Here is an 18,690-nt window from a genome sequence, read left to right as displayed (position 1 = left end):
CCTATATTTACGTTCTCTTAATCACTCTCGCGATTTAGATGACACGAGATTTTACACCACATGTTCTGAAAGTCAAGATACCGGCTAATAAAAGAAAATCTGACCATGGATCCTAAAAAAATGGGAGAAGCTCTTGGCCGCATGAAAGGCGGTGGAGGCAAATTTGCAGGAGCTGGTTTAGGCCTCTTAGCAGCCGCTGGGGGCTTATTTGGAATTGCAAATTCATTTTACACTGGTTAGAAATGTTACATCAGAAAAGGGTCACCTTATAATAATTTCAGTTATGTAAACAAATAAAAATTGTCTCTCTATTTTACACTGCGATAATGTCACATTTAACTACTATTGTCAAAATGATAGAAACATCATAGACAACGACAACTAGTTGGCAAACTGGCATAGTTGTCAACGAACTCAAACTTTTATCTTCCACATGCACATGCAATACACTTAAGGTTCAAGTGGACCCTATGCCATGGCTAAAATGGCTGTATTGTCACCTCAAAATTTACTCTGAGTACAGACAAACCTGCGTATCTGTAAAAAAATTCAGGCATAGCATGCCCGATATAAAAATGGCTACAGAGCTCCAGATAAGAATTCACAAATTGGGGTTTTTACCCACCATTTTTTTATGTAATTGGGTGATGGTATCGGGATCGTTCGCCCTGATTACATGTTTTCCCTAGGTTCGTTCGCACTGAGTTTGTTCGCCCTGGGTTCGTTCGCCCTATTTTCATTTATGATCATCAATATGTATATGTTACATTAATGAAAGAAATATATATTTATAATAATTTGAAATCTTTGATATCACTGAGTGATTGGTATATGAATTGTCTTTGATGGATTAATAATGAAAATAACATTTTTCTCAAATAGAATAGTCAGCTTTGATGGGATAAAACACTGATGTACAAATTGTTAAGCATGAAAAGGAAATTATTTTCACAGCTTGGCTTCTTTGATCTCAAGTATGTTTTTACAAATTTGTTATATATGGAAGTGGATTATGGAACCGGTGCACATACAGATACTAACTTAGTTCTCAATACCTTGAAGTCACAATATCTTGTAGTCCTAAAATTTACAGGAACTTATAACCTAGTACAGTTGGAAGGCAAACGCCTGAATCTGACAGATAGAGGTCAATTTGTCGACAAAAAAAGAACCCGTATGTAAAATGTTTACGCCCACAAACAGCGCCACCTATAATTTTTTCTACGGCATCTTTGAGAACGATGTCCCATTCTGTAGTAAATTAAAACATTAAATTAAATAAAACATAGAAAAGTAAGTGTAAAACACAAATTGAAAGATATATTTGCAGATGACTGTTTATGCATGATACGCTGGCAATGTGCGCAATGTCCTTTAATCCAAGACTGAAAATTAGTTTGTTTCCTACGTCAAGATGGCGGATTTCAATGTTTACATTTTTTCACCTATTTATAATCTGACAGAAATTGGTATCCAATCATTTATTAGCAATTTTATTATTGATCTTTGAAGATCATCCAATCGCATTTGCCGTTAGAAAGTGGCTACACGTTACCAGCCGTCGTTACAAAGTAGCCATGTGTTTTGTGGGGATACCTTGGGAATGTTATGTATTCAAAAGTTACGGTAAAAATCAATGTTATCTTCCTTATATTTCCATGCATACACAATTTATAACAGCAAATACATTCTTAACAGACCCCATAAGGTAAACGGACATATTTAACTGTCTGCTTGAGCAAAAATTCGTGTAAATAAGCCTGATGGGTCGTTTTGAATTCAAGCACAGCAGACAAACACGTGGTAGATTGTTTATGTTTGACAGTTTGTTTACTTGAATTGCACGTTGATGTTACTATATACTTACCAATAACATTTATCGTGTTATACTTTCAATAGTTATATAATAAATCTTACCCAAGAAATACGTCTAGGTACATGTAGGTGCAGGGACTTCTTTTACTTGGTCCTTAACTAATGAGGGTGTAATGATACATTACAGCATTTTTTGCATTTGATATATTTCATGGACATGTACATTTTGTGTACACAAAGAACAATAAAGTAAATGAACATACATGGGTTTAATTCCCACCCTAGATATACATTTTGACTCTCATGACAGGTTGGAACAAATAGAGCAGATAGCAATTGACAATAATGTATTAATGCTAAAATGCTGATTGATGGGGTCAAATCATCAACATAATTTTTTCTAGTATACAACAGCTCCTCTAAGGATTAGTAAGGGTACTTTACTAAAAGTCCAGTGGCTAAGTCCTGTCTTTTTTGCCTCTGATATTTACTAATTTATATTATAATTTCTAATATTCTCTTGTGCATGTAGGAAGGCAAAAGCTATTGTTACTCTTATTTTCCTCATTTGCCTTAAAACAATGGAATGTATTGATTGTTGATGTATGTCAAGTGACTTGTAATTTAACTGTCACTGCTAACAGAGACTGGGACTCTGGTGATAAGTTTCCAGGCTGTTATGTCATTGGCAACTATACCATAAATGTCAGTTTCCCCTTTATAAGTTTTTAAGAAAAGAATTTAATGATAATATAATAATAAGTTGTAAAAAAATTGAAAAGTTAAGCACAAGTGACAAATCTAATTGGCTTTTTATTCAAGAAAACCTAGAGGCATTGAAAAGTGTTGCAATTTAAAATAAATGTTTTGAACTCAGAAAGTTATCAATATATATATAGAGAGTACAGATAATGTTTTAATTGGGCCTTTGGGAATATTTGCCTGTTAATTGAAGATATAATTATTATATGCCTTTTCAAATATATGTGTGGCTCTGACCTGGCTGTGGTTTAAAATCTAAGAATGGAGTTGGTTATCTCCATATTTATCTAATTTATATCAACATCATTGATCCATTATATATACATATATATAAATCATTGTAATACATGTACATTACTTTGCTTTTCATATGCCCTTTAATTGGAATAAAATATCTTGCCTTATACCTCATTTCTTTATTTTAGTACTGACAGGTTAACTTTTAAAAGCATTTGTAAAGTAAGTGAGTTGATGACAAGCTTAGTCAATGATTGTAAATCCTGATAATATCATGAGTTTTTTTTTTTTTTTATAAAAGTAAATAATGTGATTAAACTGGTTATCTCAATTAAAAGAACTGACATTCTGCTTTGATACTATGAGATTATTTCTGATATCAGAATAATGAATTTCTTTTTGAACTTTGTCCTTTTTCCAAAAAATTCTGAACATACTGTATTTAAGTGAAGTCAGTTTTGTTTTTGTTTAAGACTACTATAACATGGGAGGTGACCACAATCTCTATGTTATACATTGAAGTAGTCTCTGGTTTTTGTAGTCCAATTGACTATGCATTTTAGAGCAGGTAAATGTGAATTTGAATTAAATTTGAAGTTGATTCAGTATATCTAATGACATAATACCACTATTTTATTTCAACAAAGCATTTTCAAATTTTATTTACTGGTCAGCTGATGTTATTATCCAATCAATAATTGATTATCAAGGACTTAACAGTTGGTTGCAGGACTTTTGAATTCAAATATAAGAAAGAAGAAAAAATATAAAGCAAAACTTCAAATATTACATATAACAGAATTTATGATAACTGCAGGATATATCAGATCACAATACAGCTTTTGTTTAGTGATCTTTATTTTGATTATTATGTTTAAAATCCCTTTCTGGTTCTTTGAATGTTCAGATTTTTTTCTCTTGATTAAGGCAAGCAACAGAACTTGTACAACTTATGTAGTTTCTTATCTCAGGGTGAATCCAGAAAATTTTAAACATAAGTGGTGTTATTCTCAACCAAGGATAAAAAGGAGGGTTCCAACTATATGCATGATCCCATTCAAATGCATTAATCTTCCATAAAAAGAGGAGGTTCCAATCATCAGACTCCCTGAGATCTGCAACTGTATCTTAAGGTAGATTCATGGTATACCGCCATCTTGGATTGTACAATCACAGTACAAAATTGGTCTAGTTATTTGCCCAAATCAGCAAATTTGGAAACAGATTTGCAATTTAATGGTTAGACTGTTTATTTATATAAAGAAAACTTGCTAATTTATTGTATGATTCAAAATAGTTTAACAAATATCAACCTTTTTGGTTTTTAAAATCATTTTTTCAAATGAGCCATTTAAGGGGAGATAACTTTTTTAGCACAAAATTTATACTGGGCTAATAGGGAAATTTTTTATTTTTACTTGTGGCAAGAAAATAAGTTCGGTGACACCATGTTTTCTTTTTATTTTTTTAAAACATATTATAAAACCTATCTTCTCAAAAAAAAATTCAAAATTCTGTCTCATAGAACTTTTTTTATTCACTGTTATGTGTTTTTTCATGAACAAACTAACCAAATTTAGGCAATTTTCAACGACTCATAGCTTGTCAAATAGCACGGTGACCCATACTTTTTATTATATTTTTGAAAACAGCATAGGAAAATCTTCATTTTGTCAAATTATAAGAAAATTCTGTCTCAAAAAACATTTACTTATGATCTACCTTAAAGCAGCTATAATAAAACAAAAATTGTACATGTACTTCTGGCTACTGCAGATTGATTTTATTTTCAATCTATGGTAATGGTCACAATTTTAAAGACTATATTTCCTTTTTTTTCCATATTTTTGTTTAAATATAATCTTCTGCTTCTGCTTCTATTGTTACACAGGTTCTTCTGACAAATGACTGATAAACCCATCTTGTATCCTTCTATCTACTAAAAGGGTGTTTGAGAATATACATATATATATATATGTATACAATATATTCAAGTTTCAGAGAGTCAGTCTGATATAAAATGGTAATTGTCTTCTTTGAAGTGTTCAAAAACCTGTAAGAACTTGAAAAAAATGTCATATTCAACCTTTCCATGACTATTTTAATGTTACAACAGTAGAGAAACATTGAATATTGAAAGGTATTCAAGAACTCGTCGAAATAGATCTGCAATCATTAATTTTACTCATATTTACTGTTGTGAACTTGCAATTTCCTACGATGCGCGTACCGAGTTATCTCCCTTTGATCTCCGCTTCGCCACGAATAATCTGACAGAATTGCGTATCCGGGGTTTTTGTGATCTGATATTGTTCTACAAGGAGCAAAAAATGGTTTTACTTCATATTTTATACCTCTCAACACGTTACCAAACCTATTTAAGGATTTATTAAGGATTTTCCTTGGACCTACGCAAATTGTCAGAAAAAAAGTTTCACTTCGCTCGTGAATTTATAACATTTTAACAATACTTTTTTATTATAATTATATAAAATAAGAAAGCTTATTCAATCTAGAATTGAACACTTTGGTTTTTATTAATGTACGAGTACAAATAAGACGATACGAGTCCAAAAACCACGAGGCATGCACGTTTACAAAAAAATCGTAAACTCTGACCTTTTATCACGTGACCAATGTCTTGAACTTAGAAGCCATTAAATCGTTTGCCGTTCAACTGGTAGCAGCTAGCTGTAGACAACATAATACATCGTAAATATTCAATTAAGGAGGCTCGAGGGTATAAAAATTTCAAAAAAAAATTAAACATTTGTTTTTCATTACAAATTTTATTCATTACCTTTTGTAGTTGTTACTTTATCATATGGTACAAAAATCATTCAAAACAATCAATTCGTGTTGGCCCCAGATGACTTTTAAAATGTATACATCATTGAAAAAGTTCCAAATTATCTCCCTTTGGTGGAAATATGCCATTTTTTGGCTTTAAAATTGAAATATCTTTTTTAACTCATCGGTGACCTATACTTTTTAATATAATTTCCATCATCCAAGATGGCTGCCTGCGGGGGGCTTAGTTTAACATAGGACCCTATGGGAAATGCAAACAAAAGTCTTCTTCTAGAGAACCACTGAATTGAATCAAACCAAACATAGCATAAATGTTCCTTTCTTAATTTATATAATGAGGTGCTGGCCAAGTGTTGTTACTTTGTAGCCAAATTTTATCTTTTTTATATGATTTCAAAAACCCAAGTAGAGTCAGGTGAGTGATACAGGCTCTTGAGGGCCTCTAGTTTTGTACATATTATACAGGTGCTTACCTGAATATCCATGCTTCTTTGTTGATTGTTTACAAGGGTGACAATCAGTAAACTTTTGCTTAAAACACAACCCTTAATTAGCTGTCATATTTTCACAATATCACTGACCGAGTGAAATAGTTTTTTGACGATTATACAAAATGGATCAGTAAAAAAATATTAATTTGTGCACAGAAGACTTAAGATAAAGATTATTACTCGTTTCATATGACTTCAGTTTAACATTTCTGTATAGCTTACAATTAATTTTAGGCAGAATATTTTTTTATTCAAAACAGTGCTGATGTATTTTGTATAAACTTCAGTGCATTTTGTTAAAGAAAATTACTGACACAAATGTAACATCTTTCTTCTTTTCTATATCAGTTGATGGAGGTCATAGGTCAATCATTTTTAGCAGAATCGGTGGAGTACAGAAACAAATCTATCCAGAAGGATTACACTTTAGAGTACCATGGTTTCATTATCCCATTATATATGATATCAGAGCAAAGCCAAAGAAGCTAACTTCACCAACAGGAAGTAAAGGTAAGGATGCCAAGTAAGGTAGACAGGGCACCAGACTGAAGTTAATGAGAGAACCGAATTAAAAGAAAAAAATTGGTAGGGTGCACATGTAACAGGGAACATCATGGAAAGACTTCTGAAATACTTTCTTTTGGTTTAAAGGTTATGTGTCATGAAAAAGCACAGCAGAAAAACTCATATTGATCTAAACTCACATTTTAGACAACATTGTTAAATCTTAGGTTGTCTAATGTTTTGATGTTAGAACAACAGTATACATGGTATAAAAATGATAATAAAAATTTTGCTATTTTTTTATTATTTTTTTTTAATTGATGACATATCACTTCTTTGAATTAAACCAATCAATGTTGATTAGTTCATTATAAGTTGGCGAAATCAACATTACTTTATATCCTCTCACTCAAAATTAAAAAAGGCCACTTTAAAACATTCAAACAGCATCATGGCAAGGAAGCTCAAATTATTACCATGATGCTGTAGAAAACTAAAATCATTTGAGTTGGAGGAAAGTTTTAAAAATTGGTAGTAATCACTGAATTACATTTATGGCCATAAAGAAGGCTATAGAAATGACTTTAATCAATAGTTTATATCTGCCAAGGGCGAATTTAGGAATGAAATAGATAAAAGAAGATTTGGTATGAGTGCCAATGAGACAACTCTCCATCCAAGTCACAATTTTTAAAAGTAAACCATTATAGGTCAAAGTACGGCCTTCAACTCGGAGCCTAGGCTCTCACTGAACAGCAAACTATAAAAGGCCCAAAAATTACTAGTGTAAAACCATTCAAACTGGAAAGCAAAGGGTCTAATCAATGTCTAAAAAATTTACTAGTGTAAAACCATTCAAACAGGAAAACCAACAGTCTAATCAATGTCTACATGACTAGTGTAAAACCATTCAAACAGGAAAGCCAACAGTCTAATCAATGTCTACATGACTTGTGTAAAACCATTCAAACAGGAAAGCCAACAGTCTAATCAATGTCTACATGACTTGTGTAAAACCATTCAAACAGGAAAGCCAACAGTCTAATCAATGTCTACATGACTTGTGTAAAACCATTCAAACAGGAAAGCCAACAGTCTAATCAATGTCTACATGACTTGTGTAAAACCATTCAAACAGGAAAGCCAACAGTCTAATCAATGTCTACATGACTTGTGTAAAACCATTCAAACAGGAAAGCCAACAGTCTAATCAATGTCTACATGACTTGTGTAAAACCATTCAAACAGGAAAGCCAACAGTCTAATCAATGTCTACATGACTTGTGTAAAACCATTCAAACAGGAAAGCCAACAGTCTAATCAATGTCTACATGACTTGTGTAAAACCATTCAAACAGGAAAGCCAACAGTCAAATTAATGTCTACATGACTAGTGTAAAACCATTCAAACAGAAAAACCAACAGTCTAATCAATGTCTACATGACTTGTGTAAAACCATTCAAACAGAAAAACCAACAGTCAAATCAATGTCTACATGACTTGTGTAAAACCATTCAAACAGGAAAACCAACAGTCTAATCTATGTCTACATGTGAAAAATATAGCACCATTTTAAAAAGATTAAATTTATTTTAGATTTACAGATGGTGAACATAACTTTAAGAGTTTTATACAGACCAGACCAGAAATTCCTGCCAGAAATCTATAGGCAACTGGGTTTGGACTATGATGAAAGAGTATTGCCATCAATTTGTAATGAAGTAAGCTGAAACATGCCCATGATTGAACATTTAAAATTTTTAAATTGAAAGCTCAATTTAATAACACATTATTAATTATAAGATATATTTTATGGGGTTAATGGAACTCTGTTCTGATTAAAATGGGTAAAAAATCACACGAGGTTGATTAATCCTTAAGTTCGATCACATTAACTCTTTTAATTAATATGCTTTTCCAAAATTATTCAAGAAGCAGCATTTGGTGACCTTTAAGAAAATTGTCAAAACATTAGAAATTATCATTTTTTCATGGGTGATTTACTGGATATAGTATGTAAATCTGGAGTAGACTTGGTAATTTTGTGAAAATGCAAAAAAAGATGTTGACAGACAACATTTTTAAAAGCTGCAGACAGGAAAAGGGTGTTGCGTTTCTTAAGCCTTGATATGTATGACTTAAAAAGTTTTGTTACTCAAATAATTTTGACATGCAGAGAGCCTGGCGATCTCTTATTCAATAGATCATAATCAGTAGTACCCACAATGTGATTTAGCTAATAATAGTTTTTCTCTCAACGGTTTTAGTTTTATATGCTTTTTCAAAAGTGTTCTTTAAAGAAGTTGTTAGCAAAAAACTAACCTACTTGTCAAATTCTTGCTTTTGATTTGCATATTTTTAGTAATCAATTCAATATTGAGAGAAAATGAAGTTAGAATTTAGATGGATGTAATAATTGTATTTTGCAAAAAGGTATGATTCTTGACATTGTTTGTGATGATTTTCCAGGTTTTAAAATCAGTTGTAGCTAAATTCAACGCTTCACAATTAATCACACAGCGCCAACAAGTCAGTTTACTAATCAGACGAGAATTAAAAGAGAGAGCACAGGACTTTTACATGATCTTAGATGATGTATCAATCACAGAACTAAGTTTTGGTAAAGAATACACCGCTGCTGTAGAATCTAAACAGGTAGGTAAACACAATAAATGGAGAAAACTCAAGTCCTTAGAATCAATAACTGTAGTTATCTCCCATTTATTAAAAGAATCCTACAAAACAAAGGGGAGATAATTCAAGTCATTAGAACCATTTGGTTACAAGAGCGCAATTATTTGTTTACATTTAACCGGCAAGTTTTTTACCCCAAGATGGTACTCAGAATAGAATCCTATACGGCTTCTGATTGGTTGATACAGGATTGGAATTACATTTAATCGAAAGCTTATCCAATTAGGTTTAAAAATTGCCGAAAATCATATTCATATTTTACAAAGTATAGAAAATATCTTTAATTTCTGCACGTCGGAGCCATTAAAAATATGCCTTTTTCATTAAGCGAAAAAAGTAGACGATCTTTTTCAACTGCATTTTAAGTCAATTTGAGCCGCATGACCCTATATTTTTTTGTTGTTGTAATGCAACACTGGCATTTCTAGTAACAGGAACTGTCACCCGTTTTTCGCTAGTTTGTGTAGTCTTTGAGAAAAAAAATACGGAACACTAGTGGTACCCTATGGAAAATGCATTACGAATAATTGCGCTCTTGTAACCTATAGAGAAATGACATTTTTTTTTAATTAGGCTTTGAAAAATATCAAAAATAGTCATTTTGCTCGGAAAAAATGTGAAACAGCGAGAAACGGGGTCAAATGGACTTTTCATCGTTGTGAATTCATGCTATAGTCTGTTTCCTATTTTTATTTATTTCTATATCTAAATCTAGGGTGGGCTTGAATGTCGACAAAGTATGAAGAGAAAACAACGTTTTTGTGATATCTACTGATTTTATCGGGGAAAGCATGTATTTAGCTCGAATTTGAAGGTAAATTTTGGTTTTTAACCATAACGACGGTGTCTCAGTGGCTGTTCTAGCAAAAAGCTAATTTCGTGAAAATTGGCCAAAAGGGTTCCTAAGCAAATACCAACGATTTAGTTAAATTGCGAAGTAGAAAAATTAATCTTGGCATTGAATATCGTAGTACAAGAATAGTTACTCTTGCCAAAGTAGTAATATTATCATATTTTCAACATTTAGAAATACTATAGTCTGTTTCAAAAATGTGTTTTTTCAAGAAATGGTTTCATAAATAGCCATTCTTCAAAATTCGATGTAGCTTTTCCATATCAGAACGGTTTTGTCGACAATATGATCAGTGCTGGATGACCTTCGAAAAATTAGGCCAATAAATTTACATTATCTTCATGTGTCTTTGACCAGTACCGTATTTGGCGAAAAAATCAGTTCCAATTTTTGGCCTGATCGGCCGGCAAAAAGTGATTCTCCAAATTCAGAGAGTGACCAGATAATGTTTTGAAGATGTGATATCATCTAGATAGACGCCAGCGCGACTTTTGGCGCGGGCGCTTAATTTTCGGAAATTTTTTTCACTACCGTATAGGTTACAAGAGCGCAATTATTTGTTTACATTTAACCGGCAAGTTTTTTACCCCAAGATGGTACTCAGAATAGAATCCTATACGGCTTCTGATTGGTTGATACAGGATTGGAATTACATTTAATCGAAAGCTTATCCAATTAGGTTTAAAAATTGCCGAAAATCATATTCATATTTTACAAAGTATAGAAAATATCTTTAATTTCTGCACGTCGGAGCCATTAAAAATATGCCTTTTTCATTAAGCGAAAAAAGTAGACGATCTTTTTCAACTGCATTTTAAGTCAATTTGAGCCGCATGACCCTATATTTTTTTGTTGTTGTAATGCAACACTGGCATTTCTAGTAACAGGAACTGTCACCCGTTTTTCGCTAGTTTGTGTAGTCTTTGAGAAAAAAAATACGGAACACTAGTGGTACCCTATGGAAAATGCATTACGAATAATTGCGCTCTTGTAACCATTTAAATGCAGGGCTATTCCAGAAAAAAATGTATGGAGGGGTTGGAAGGCACTTTTTGTCAGTACCCGCCACCCAGACAATTGTAATTGAGACTTACAGTGCATTATAGTGTGAAAAGTTGCTCTGATACCCATCACCCATGTATTATTAATATAATGTGCCTTCCAACCCCCCCCATACATTTTTTTCTGGAATAGCCCTTATCTCCAAATTATGACAAAAAACAGACAAATTCACTCCTGAATTGCATACTTACTAGCTATTTTCTATCAACTTGGTTTTATTTTAAGGTTAATTTTGCAGAAAAAAATCAAAATATGTATAAATACTAAAAAGAAAAGGGAGACATCTTTACTTCTTATAACTAAATGAATACTGTTATCTCCAATTTGAAAAAAACAAACATAGCAAATCCACTCTTGTGATTTTCATCTTTGTTTATTTCTTCTTGTATAAATGGGTTTGTACATAAACTTTATGAAATTCCATGTAGATTAAAGGAGTAGGTCAAGTAAGATCCCTTTTTGGCCCCAAAACATAGCAATTTTACAAAATTATTAAAATGTAAACTTTTAGTTATTTATTTGAAAGTAAAATCCTTCTGCTACATAAATATGGGCTTAAATGAAAGTGGCTACATTTGTGTTCATTTTTAATATTGGAATGTAAGTTGTATTTGATGATAATACATAACATACAGTATATAAAGGTTGAGGATGACCATGGATGTGGCCACTTTCATTTTTGACAAAAACCATCTGAAAAGTGGCATTTTTTGGCATATTTGATAGATTTTTCATATTTAAGCTTGAAACTGAGCATTTTTAATGACTAACGTGAGGGTAACCAAATTGCACCGAGTACCCAAATTACACCTATTTAGCAAAAATAGCAACGGAAATCTTCCCAGATTTCATAGAGACTAAACAATTTGTATTTTTATGATTTGATACTATGCACAACATAGGTAAAAATATTTAGATATACACAAAACGTTCACAGTATTTATCAACAGGTGGACTGTTTACTGAAAAAGCAAAATGTACGAAAACGTCGCTCATCAAAACGTCATCTTTTTTAAATCAGCAAGTACAATATGTTACAAGTATCCATTTCGTAAAAAATGAAGAGTAAGCATGGACTTATATCCAATTGTTCAGAATATTTTAAGAAATAACAAAAGCTCGATTTTCAGACTATTGACGATGCGAATTTAAGCATGGATGCAATTTGGGTACTCCTCATTACAGAATCATTGATGGTTTGGAGGTTATTTCAGACCAATTTTTCTATGATTCCAAATGAATTCAAAATTAAATTGGTGAAACCATATAGTAAATAATGATACATCTACAAAATAAACACATACTGAAAACTTTTGTGTGAAGCATATATAAACGTAGGTTAAAAAACTGTCAAAATAGGTGCAATTTGGGTACCCTCACGTTAGATCAGTTAAAACGTTCATGTTAACTAATTGAATCAACTGAAATAGACACTTAAGTGTTTAAAAAGTGTCCAAAATCTTTTCATCAGATAAACCTGAAATTTGAGGCCAAAATCGGCCTTGCTTAAAATGAGGTGAACATATGATTTTGCAGAATTGTTCTTCAGTTGCCGTTAAACTTCAAAAATTCATAATGTTTCAAGTTACATAAGCATGTTTGGAACTTGCCTATACAATTACCTTGTGAGCATGCATTTTTTCAAGCCCAGCACAATATTTCTATGTGAAAAAAAATTGACATTTTTTAATATGCTGAAATTTGAAAACTAAAGTTTGTACTAACACACACTAGAATTCTCCAATGGTATATTTGCTTCATTATGTTACTTTGTTCCCTAATCTTTGGATTATTTATTGATTTTTTTCATGCACTGTTTTAGGTAGCACAACAAGAGGCTCAGAGAGCTCAGTTTGTCGTAGAGAAAGCCAAACAAGAAAGACAACAGAAAGTTGTACAAGCCTCCGGAGAAGCTGAAGCAGCTAAACTTATATCCTTTATTATTATAAATTTATTGTGTCACATGGTTCTATCTAGGTCATTACTAAATGATATTTTGTCTGAGATAGCTTATTTGTAAATATAAAAGAATGAATATGTGGTATGATTGCCAATGAGACAACTTCACACAAGAGATCGAGTGACATGGAAATTAACATTTTAGGTCACTATACAGCCTTCAACAATGAGTAAAACTTATACTGCATAGTTAGCTAAAAATAGTGCTGTTCTGCTTCTTTTTTGGCAATTCAGTAGATTGTTTTACACAGGTTACTCTTGGGACTGCTTTTAAACAAAGAAAGTATTATACTGGATGAGTCTGAATTAGAGCTGGGCCAGGTGTCCTTGCTGTGGACTTGTATCCACAAATCAAAATATCTATTGAAAAAAGAAAAACCATTGTATTCTAAACCTGTGGTAACTTTGGCAAGTGATGAAAACTGCCCATGTAAGAGGTCATTGACTGCTTTTCTAAACCAGAGTAAAATCATTGTCTGAAATCTTGGTGGACATATCTTAGTTTGTATGTCTGCTGTAAGGCCGGACATATACAGGGGGCGCTGTCATTCAATATGGCTGACTCAAGACATAGTCTGCTGTGGATGATGGAGCACAAAGTTGGGGGCAGGATTGTTATGGGATGCATTGTGGGAAGGGTGTTTATACAAGCAGTCAATAGTCTATGAGTTCTATCTTTAGTAATCTGATGCCAAAAGTTACACATTTACCCTTTATACCCAATGTGTCTGGTTCCTAGTTTGTTACATAGTTCTACCCTGCTTACATTCAAGGGTATTCGATCAAAATCAAATATTAATATAGATTCCTACATAGGTACTAGTGGATACCAGATTTATCCAATGAGATGGTTAAAGTTGTCTTATTTTTTAATTTTAGCCTTGGCCAGATTGTATAATGTGATAATCCACATGTAACTATGTAAGAATCATGTTTCTCTAATTATTGTTTCATGCACCATGTGTTTCAGGGGAAACTGAAGAAATACTGTGGATTCATTTATTTTCAGTGGTTCCAATTTTCTTGGATTGAGGAAAACTTGCATATTTGATTTCGTGGTGTTTCATAAGTCTGCTTAAACTCGTATACACAATTTGTAATTTGTTGGACATTTGAATTTGTGGTTATAGGGTTACCTCAATATCCACGAAAATTGATATCCAACGAATAATAATGAATCCACAATACTGGTTGTTTGTTTGTGGGTCCATCTGTCTGTCCAGTGTTGTTAGTGCTCTCACTTCAACAAATGTTGCAAGATTTTTATGAAAATTATATCATAGGTTTATATCAGCAATGTCTCATATAAGTTATAAAATCAGTGTTGATCAATTATTTCTAAAAGTGTTATGCCACTTAGAAACATTAATTATATGGAAAATTGCATTTTTAGTCCTCTACAGTTTTTGCCTGATTTATGAAACTTATATTATAGGTTTATATAAGCTTGGACAACTTTATTACTATAAATTTATATATACAACTTTGAAAATTAATCCGAATTTGAAATTTAAGCTAAAAAAGAGGGCCATTTTAGGACCTTACCAACCATACTCCTTTGCGGAAATAATGAAGGCACTTATTAAATTATTAATTTTTGATAAATGAAAATCCCCTTTAAGTGCCTTCCATATTCCTATATTCTTATTTAATATTGACTCACAAGCATACTATTAATTGTCTTAAAGTATTCAACCATCGTACCTGTTTTCAGTCACCATAGAAACAGGCAAATGATGAAAACTGCTTATTTAGGAGGCCATTGACTGCTTTATCAAACCAGAGTAAAATCATTGTCTGAAATCTTGGTGGACATATTTTAGTTTGTATGTCTGCTGTAAGGCCAGACATATACAGGGGGCGCTGTCATTCAATATGGCTGACTCAAGACATAGTCTGCTGTGGATGATGGAGCACAAAGCTGGGGGCAGGGATTGTTATGGGATGCATTGTGGGAAGGGTTCTTTACAAGCAGTCAATGGTAAATGATTTCTATCTTTAGTAATCTGATGCCAAATGGGATATAGTGTAAATCATATTTTTATGGGTACCAATGTAGGGACGTTTTTATGTTATCATTTAATGAAGAATTAATTTTTCAACCTTCACCTATCAAAATAGGGTACCTTTATGTAGCCAAATAAAAATTGTTAAAATACCAACAATCAATCATTATAAGACTGCTTTCCTTAACTTGCATACATTGGTGAAGCTATTTCAATAAATCCTGGATACTTGAAGTTAAGAAAAATCAGAGCATCACAGAGTATATCTAGAACGGTAAGTAAAAATATTATATATTATCATTTAGAATTGTATTTGAATAGTCCAGTATGATCGACTGATTAATAATTATGAAGTAATTTGCATTTCAAATTAGTTATGCGTTAATTTGTATTTAACCAAAAAATAAAGAAAAGCTATATCTAGTCTCAAAGGACATAATTCTTATTCTGGATATATATATATACTGAGCACTGACCCAGGGATATACATAATGGATTTTAAGATATACTTTCCACATAAATCCACATGTATCGAAATCTATTTGCAAACGCTATGCTGATTTTATTAACCGGATTTTTGTGACAAAAATGTTGGTTATTGATTTGGGGATGTACGGCGGGGGCAATCAAATGTTGTCCGTGCATTAACTCATGAACCGTTCAACCAAAGCTTTTAAAATTTTAATATGTTGTTATTGACAACTAATTATATAAATGAAGGTCAAGTTCAATAATGGCGATTTACCGTTCAGGAGTTATGGTTCTTGAAAGATTGAAAAATGGAGTTTCCAGTCATGTCCGTGCATTTACGCATGAACTGTTCTACCAAAGCTTCCCAAATTTTAATATGTTGTTACCGATGACAAAATGGAGGTTAAGATCAATAATGACGATTTTGACTTTTACTGTTCAGGAGTTATGGTTCTTGAAAGATCGTAAAATGGTGTTTCCATTCACGTTGTTGCATTTACTAATGAACCATTCAATCTAAGCTTTTCAAATTTTAATATGTTGATACTGACTACAAAATGGAGGTCAAATTTGATATTGACGATTTTCACTTTCAGCATTCATCAGTTATGGTTCTTGTGATATTGCCAGGACATAAATAGATGTTAATAAATCCGGTTTGCTGTCGTTGTGACAGCCTCTTGTTGTTTAAAAAATTGCAATTGAAAAAAAAGACTACAGAACTTTTATTTTTATTTTGGATGCATAACAAATATAATTACTGCACAAGAGCTCAGAAAAATCTTCTTAATAAAGATAAAATAAAATTCAACAAAAGTCCATTAGTACAAAAAATGTAGTAAGAAATAAGGGTAACAACACAAAGTGATGCTTTATTTTAAAAGAAAAAGACAGTAAAAAACTATGAAAATAAGAACACTGAAAAAGATGTGATATAAATGCCAATGAGACAACTGTCCACCGGAAACCAAATGATCTAAAACAGGAAATCTGCGGCATATTTTTTTTTGTGATTGCAAATCCCCTTTTATTAAAGGGTATTTTGTCATGTTTTATTCTTTAGTTTTCTATGTTGTGTCGTGTGTACTATTGTTTTTCTGTTTGTCTTTTTCATTTTTAGCCATGGCGTTGTCAGTTTATTTTAGATTTATGAGTTTGACTGTCCCTTTGGTATCTTTCGTCCCTCTTTTATATGGGTTCATTGTAAAATAAAATTGAGAATGGAAGTTTGGAATGTGTCAAAAAGCAGTAGACCATAGAGCAGACAACAGCCAAAGGCCACCAATGGGTCTTCAATACAGGGAGAAACTCCTGCACCTAGAGGCGTCCTTCAGCTGGCCCCTAAACAAATATGTATACTAGTTCATTGATAATGGACGTCATACTAAACTCCCAATTATACGCAAGAAACTAAAATTAAAAACCATATAAAACTTTTTATAGTTCAAATTTATACATGTTATAAGCATTATATAAATATAATTTATTTTAATTTTTACATTTTTATTAGAACAATCATTATCATTATTTTGTTTTGTTTTGTAGCTTGCCCAGTCACAGAACCGTGTGTACTTGACTGCCAACAACTTGATGTTAAACATTACTGACAAAGACTTTGATTCTATGCTGGAACAGTATAAAACCAAGAAATAGTGTCTGAACTTTGTAGACTTTGTCTGAACTGTGCTGGAAATTATATACAACAAACAATGTCAGAGAGATTTAAGAACAAATAAATTCCTCTTTTTTAAAGTTTTGTAAATTGACATCCCTGTAACCACCGTAACAGTGAATTGAACACCTGCTGACCACAAATTAAAAAAGTGGAGGGATTTTTTAGTCAAAATGGTTAGTGATCCAGTGTGTTGAACAAAACTTCAATGAAAATTATGATGTGAATTTTGAAAATAAAGAAAAACCTCTAAGTAACTCAACAAATAAATCTGTGTTTTTTAGTGGATATTTATCATGTTTATAGATTTATTAAATCAAAAATTGTGGAAAAAATTGTTTATCATATTAAACTAGAAAAATAACCACCTATTTATATATATGCAATGCCTACAAGTGTAGAAGAGCCTTATATTTTTTGGTCTGTCTGTTCAGCCATCCAACATCTGGCAGTTTTTTTGTCAAAGTGGGTTTATGAGGTTTATGATGAAATTATACATGAAAATGTGATAATGCTAGAAGTGAACTGATAATGTAATGGACATAAATAGTCAAAGAGTTGGAAAGCTGTTGGTTCTAGAATTGTCTAGAATTGATGTGATTGATATTTGTTAAATTTTCACCTTATTATAAGGTTGGTTGGTTGATTATTATATTTTAATCCCACTTTCAGCATCTTCATGGACTGGATTGCAAGATTTCCTGCCGAAAGCCAATATTTCGAAACTAGCAGCAATGATATAGTAATAAGTATGTTAGAGTACACTAGAGTACAAATGACTTTCCATGGGAAAACTGGCATTCCTTGTCAAAACCAATTGTCCAGAGAGCACCACCCCTCCTCCAAATCATTTAGGAGTAAGATTAAATAATGCTTGGCTTTGATAATCCCATGTTGCTCTGATGTCTAATAGTCTTGTTTAAGAACTTGTGTCTATGAACGGATAGAGCACAGGGTCATATAGAAAACATGGAAATGTCTTCTTAGATTTAGACTTACTGTATGTCTAGAAATTATGATATACAAGTATACAGATCATATATCTTTCAATTCTGTATGCATATGGATACACGAGTATGTCCTATCACCTAAATATTCCTTACAAGGGTTATTAAATGATGGAGCAATCTCAGACTTAGAATAGATGACAGTTAAATGATGAAGCAATCTCAGACTTGGAATAGATGACAGATAAATGATGGAGCAATCTCAGACTTGGAATAGATGACAGATAAATGATGGAGCAATCTCAGACTTGGAATAGATGACAGTTAAATGATGAAGCAATCTCAGACTTGGAATAGATGACAGTTAAATGATGGAGCAATCTCAGACTTGGAATAGATGACAGT

At 32.2% G+C, this 18,690-nt stretch overlaps 1 protein-coding gene and 2 non-coding genes across 3 annotated transcripts; all 3 read left to right on the top strand.

The window, feature by feature from the left end:
- The first annotated feature begins 30 nt into the window (after positions 1–30).
- Positions 31–17,702, top strand: LOC139500964 (prohibitin-2-like). The gene is made up of 7 exons (XM_071289892.1): positions 31–235; positions 6,465–6,626; positions 8,218–8,342; positions 9,091–9,280; positions 13,057–13,160; positions 15,392–15,469; positions 17,212–17,702. The coding sequence occupies exons 1-7, from the start codon at positions 106–108 to the stop codon at positions 17,317–17,319; spliced, it is 897 nt and encodes a 298-aa protein (XP_071145993.1). The 5' UTR covers positions 31–105; the 3' UTR covers positions 17,320–17,702.
- On the top strand, positions 13,597–13,883 carry LOC139502380 (small nucleolar RNA U85). Its single transcript, XR_011658819.1, has one exon. It is a non-coding gene; the product is annotated as a small nucleolar RNA U85 (small nucleolar RNA).
- Positions 14,918–15,204, top strand: LOC139502379 (small nucleolar RNA U85). Its single transcript, XR_011658818.1, has one exon. It is a non-coding gene; the product is annotated as a small nucleolar RNA U85 (small nucleolar RNA).
- Positions 17,703–18,690: the final 988 nt, after the last annotated feature.

This window comes from Mytilus edulis, chromosome 13 (assembly GCF_963676685.1).
Source record: "Mytilus edulis chromosome 13, xbMytEdul2.2, whole genome shotgun sequence".
Taxonomy (NCBI): domain Eukaryota; kingdom Metazoa; phylum Mollusca; class Bivalvia; order Mytilida; family Mytilidae; genus Mytilus; species Mytilus edulis.
The sequence above is the reverse complement of the archived record's forward strand: the minus strand, read 5'-3'. Positions and strand labels throughout refer to the sequence as shown.

Coding starts and splice junctions, on each gene's coding strand:
- LOC139500964 (XM_071289892.1), top strand. CDS start 106: ATGGATCCTAAAAAAATGGGAGAAGCTCTTGGCCGCATGAAAGGCGGT. Junction 8,343..9,090: donor TGCCATCAATTTGTAATGAA/GTAAGCTGAAAC, acceptor ATGATTTTCCAG/GTTTTAAAATCAGTTGTAGC. Junction 9,281..13,056: donor TGTAGAATCTAAACAGGTAG/GTAAACACAATA, acceptor TGTTTTAGGTAG/CACAACAAGAGGCTCAGAGA.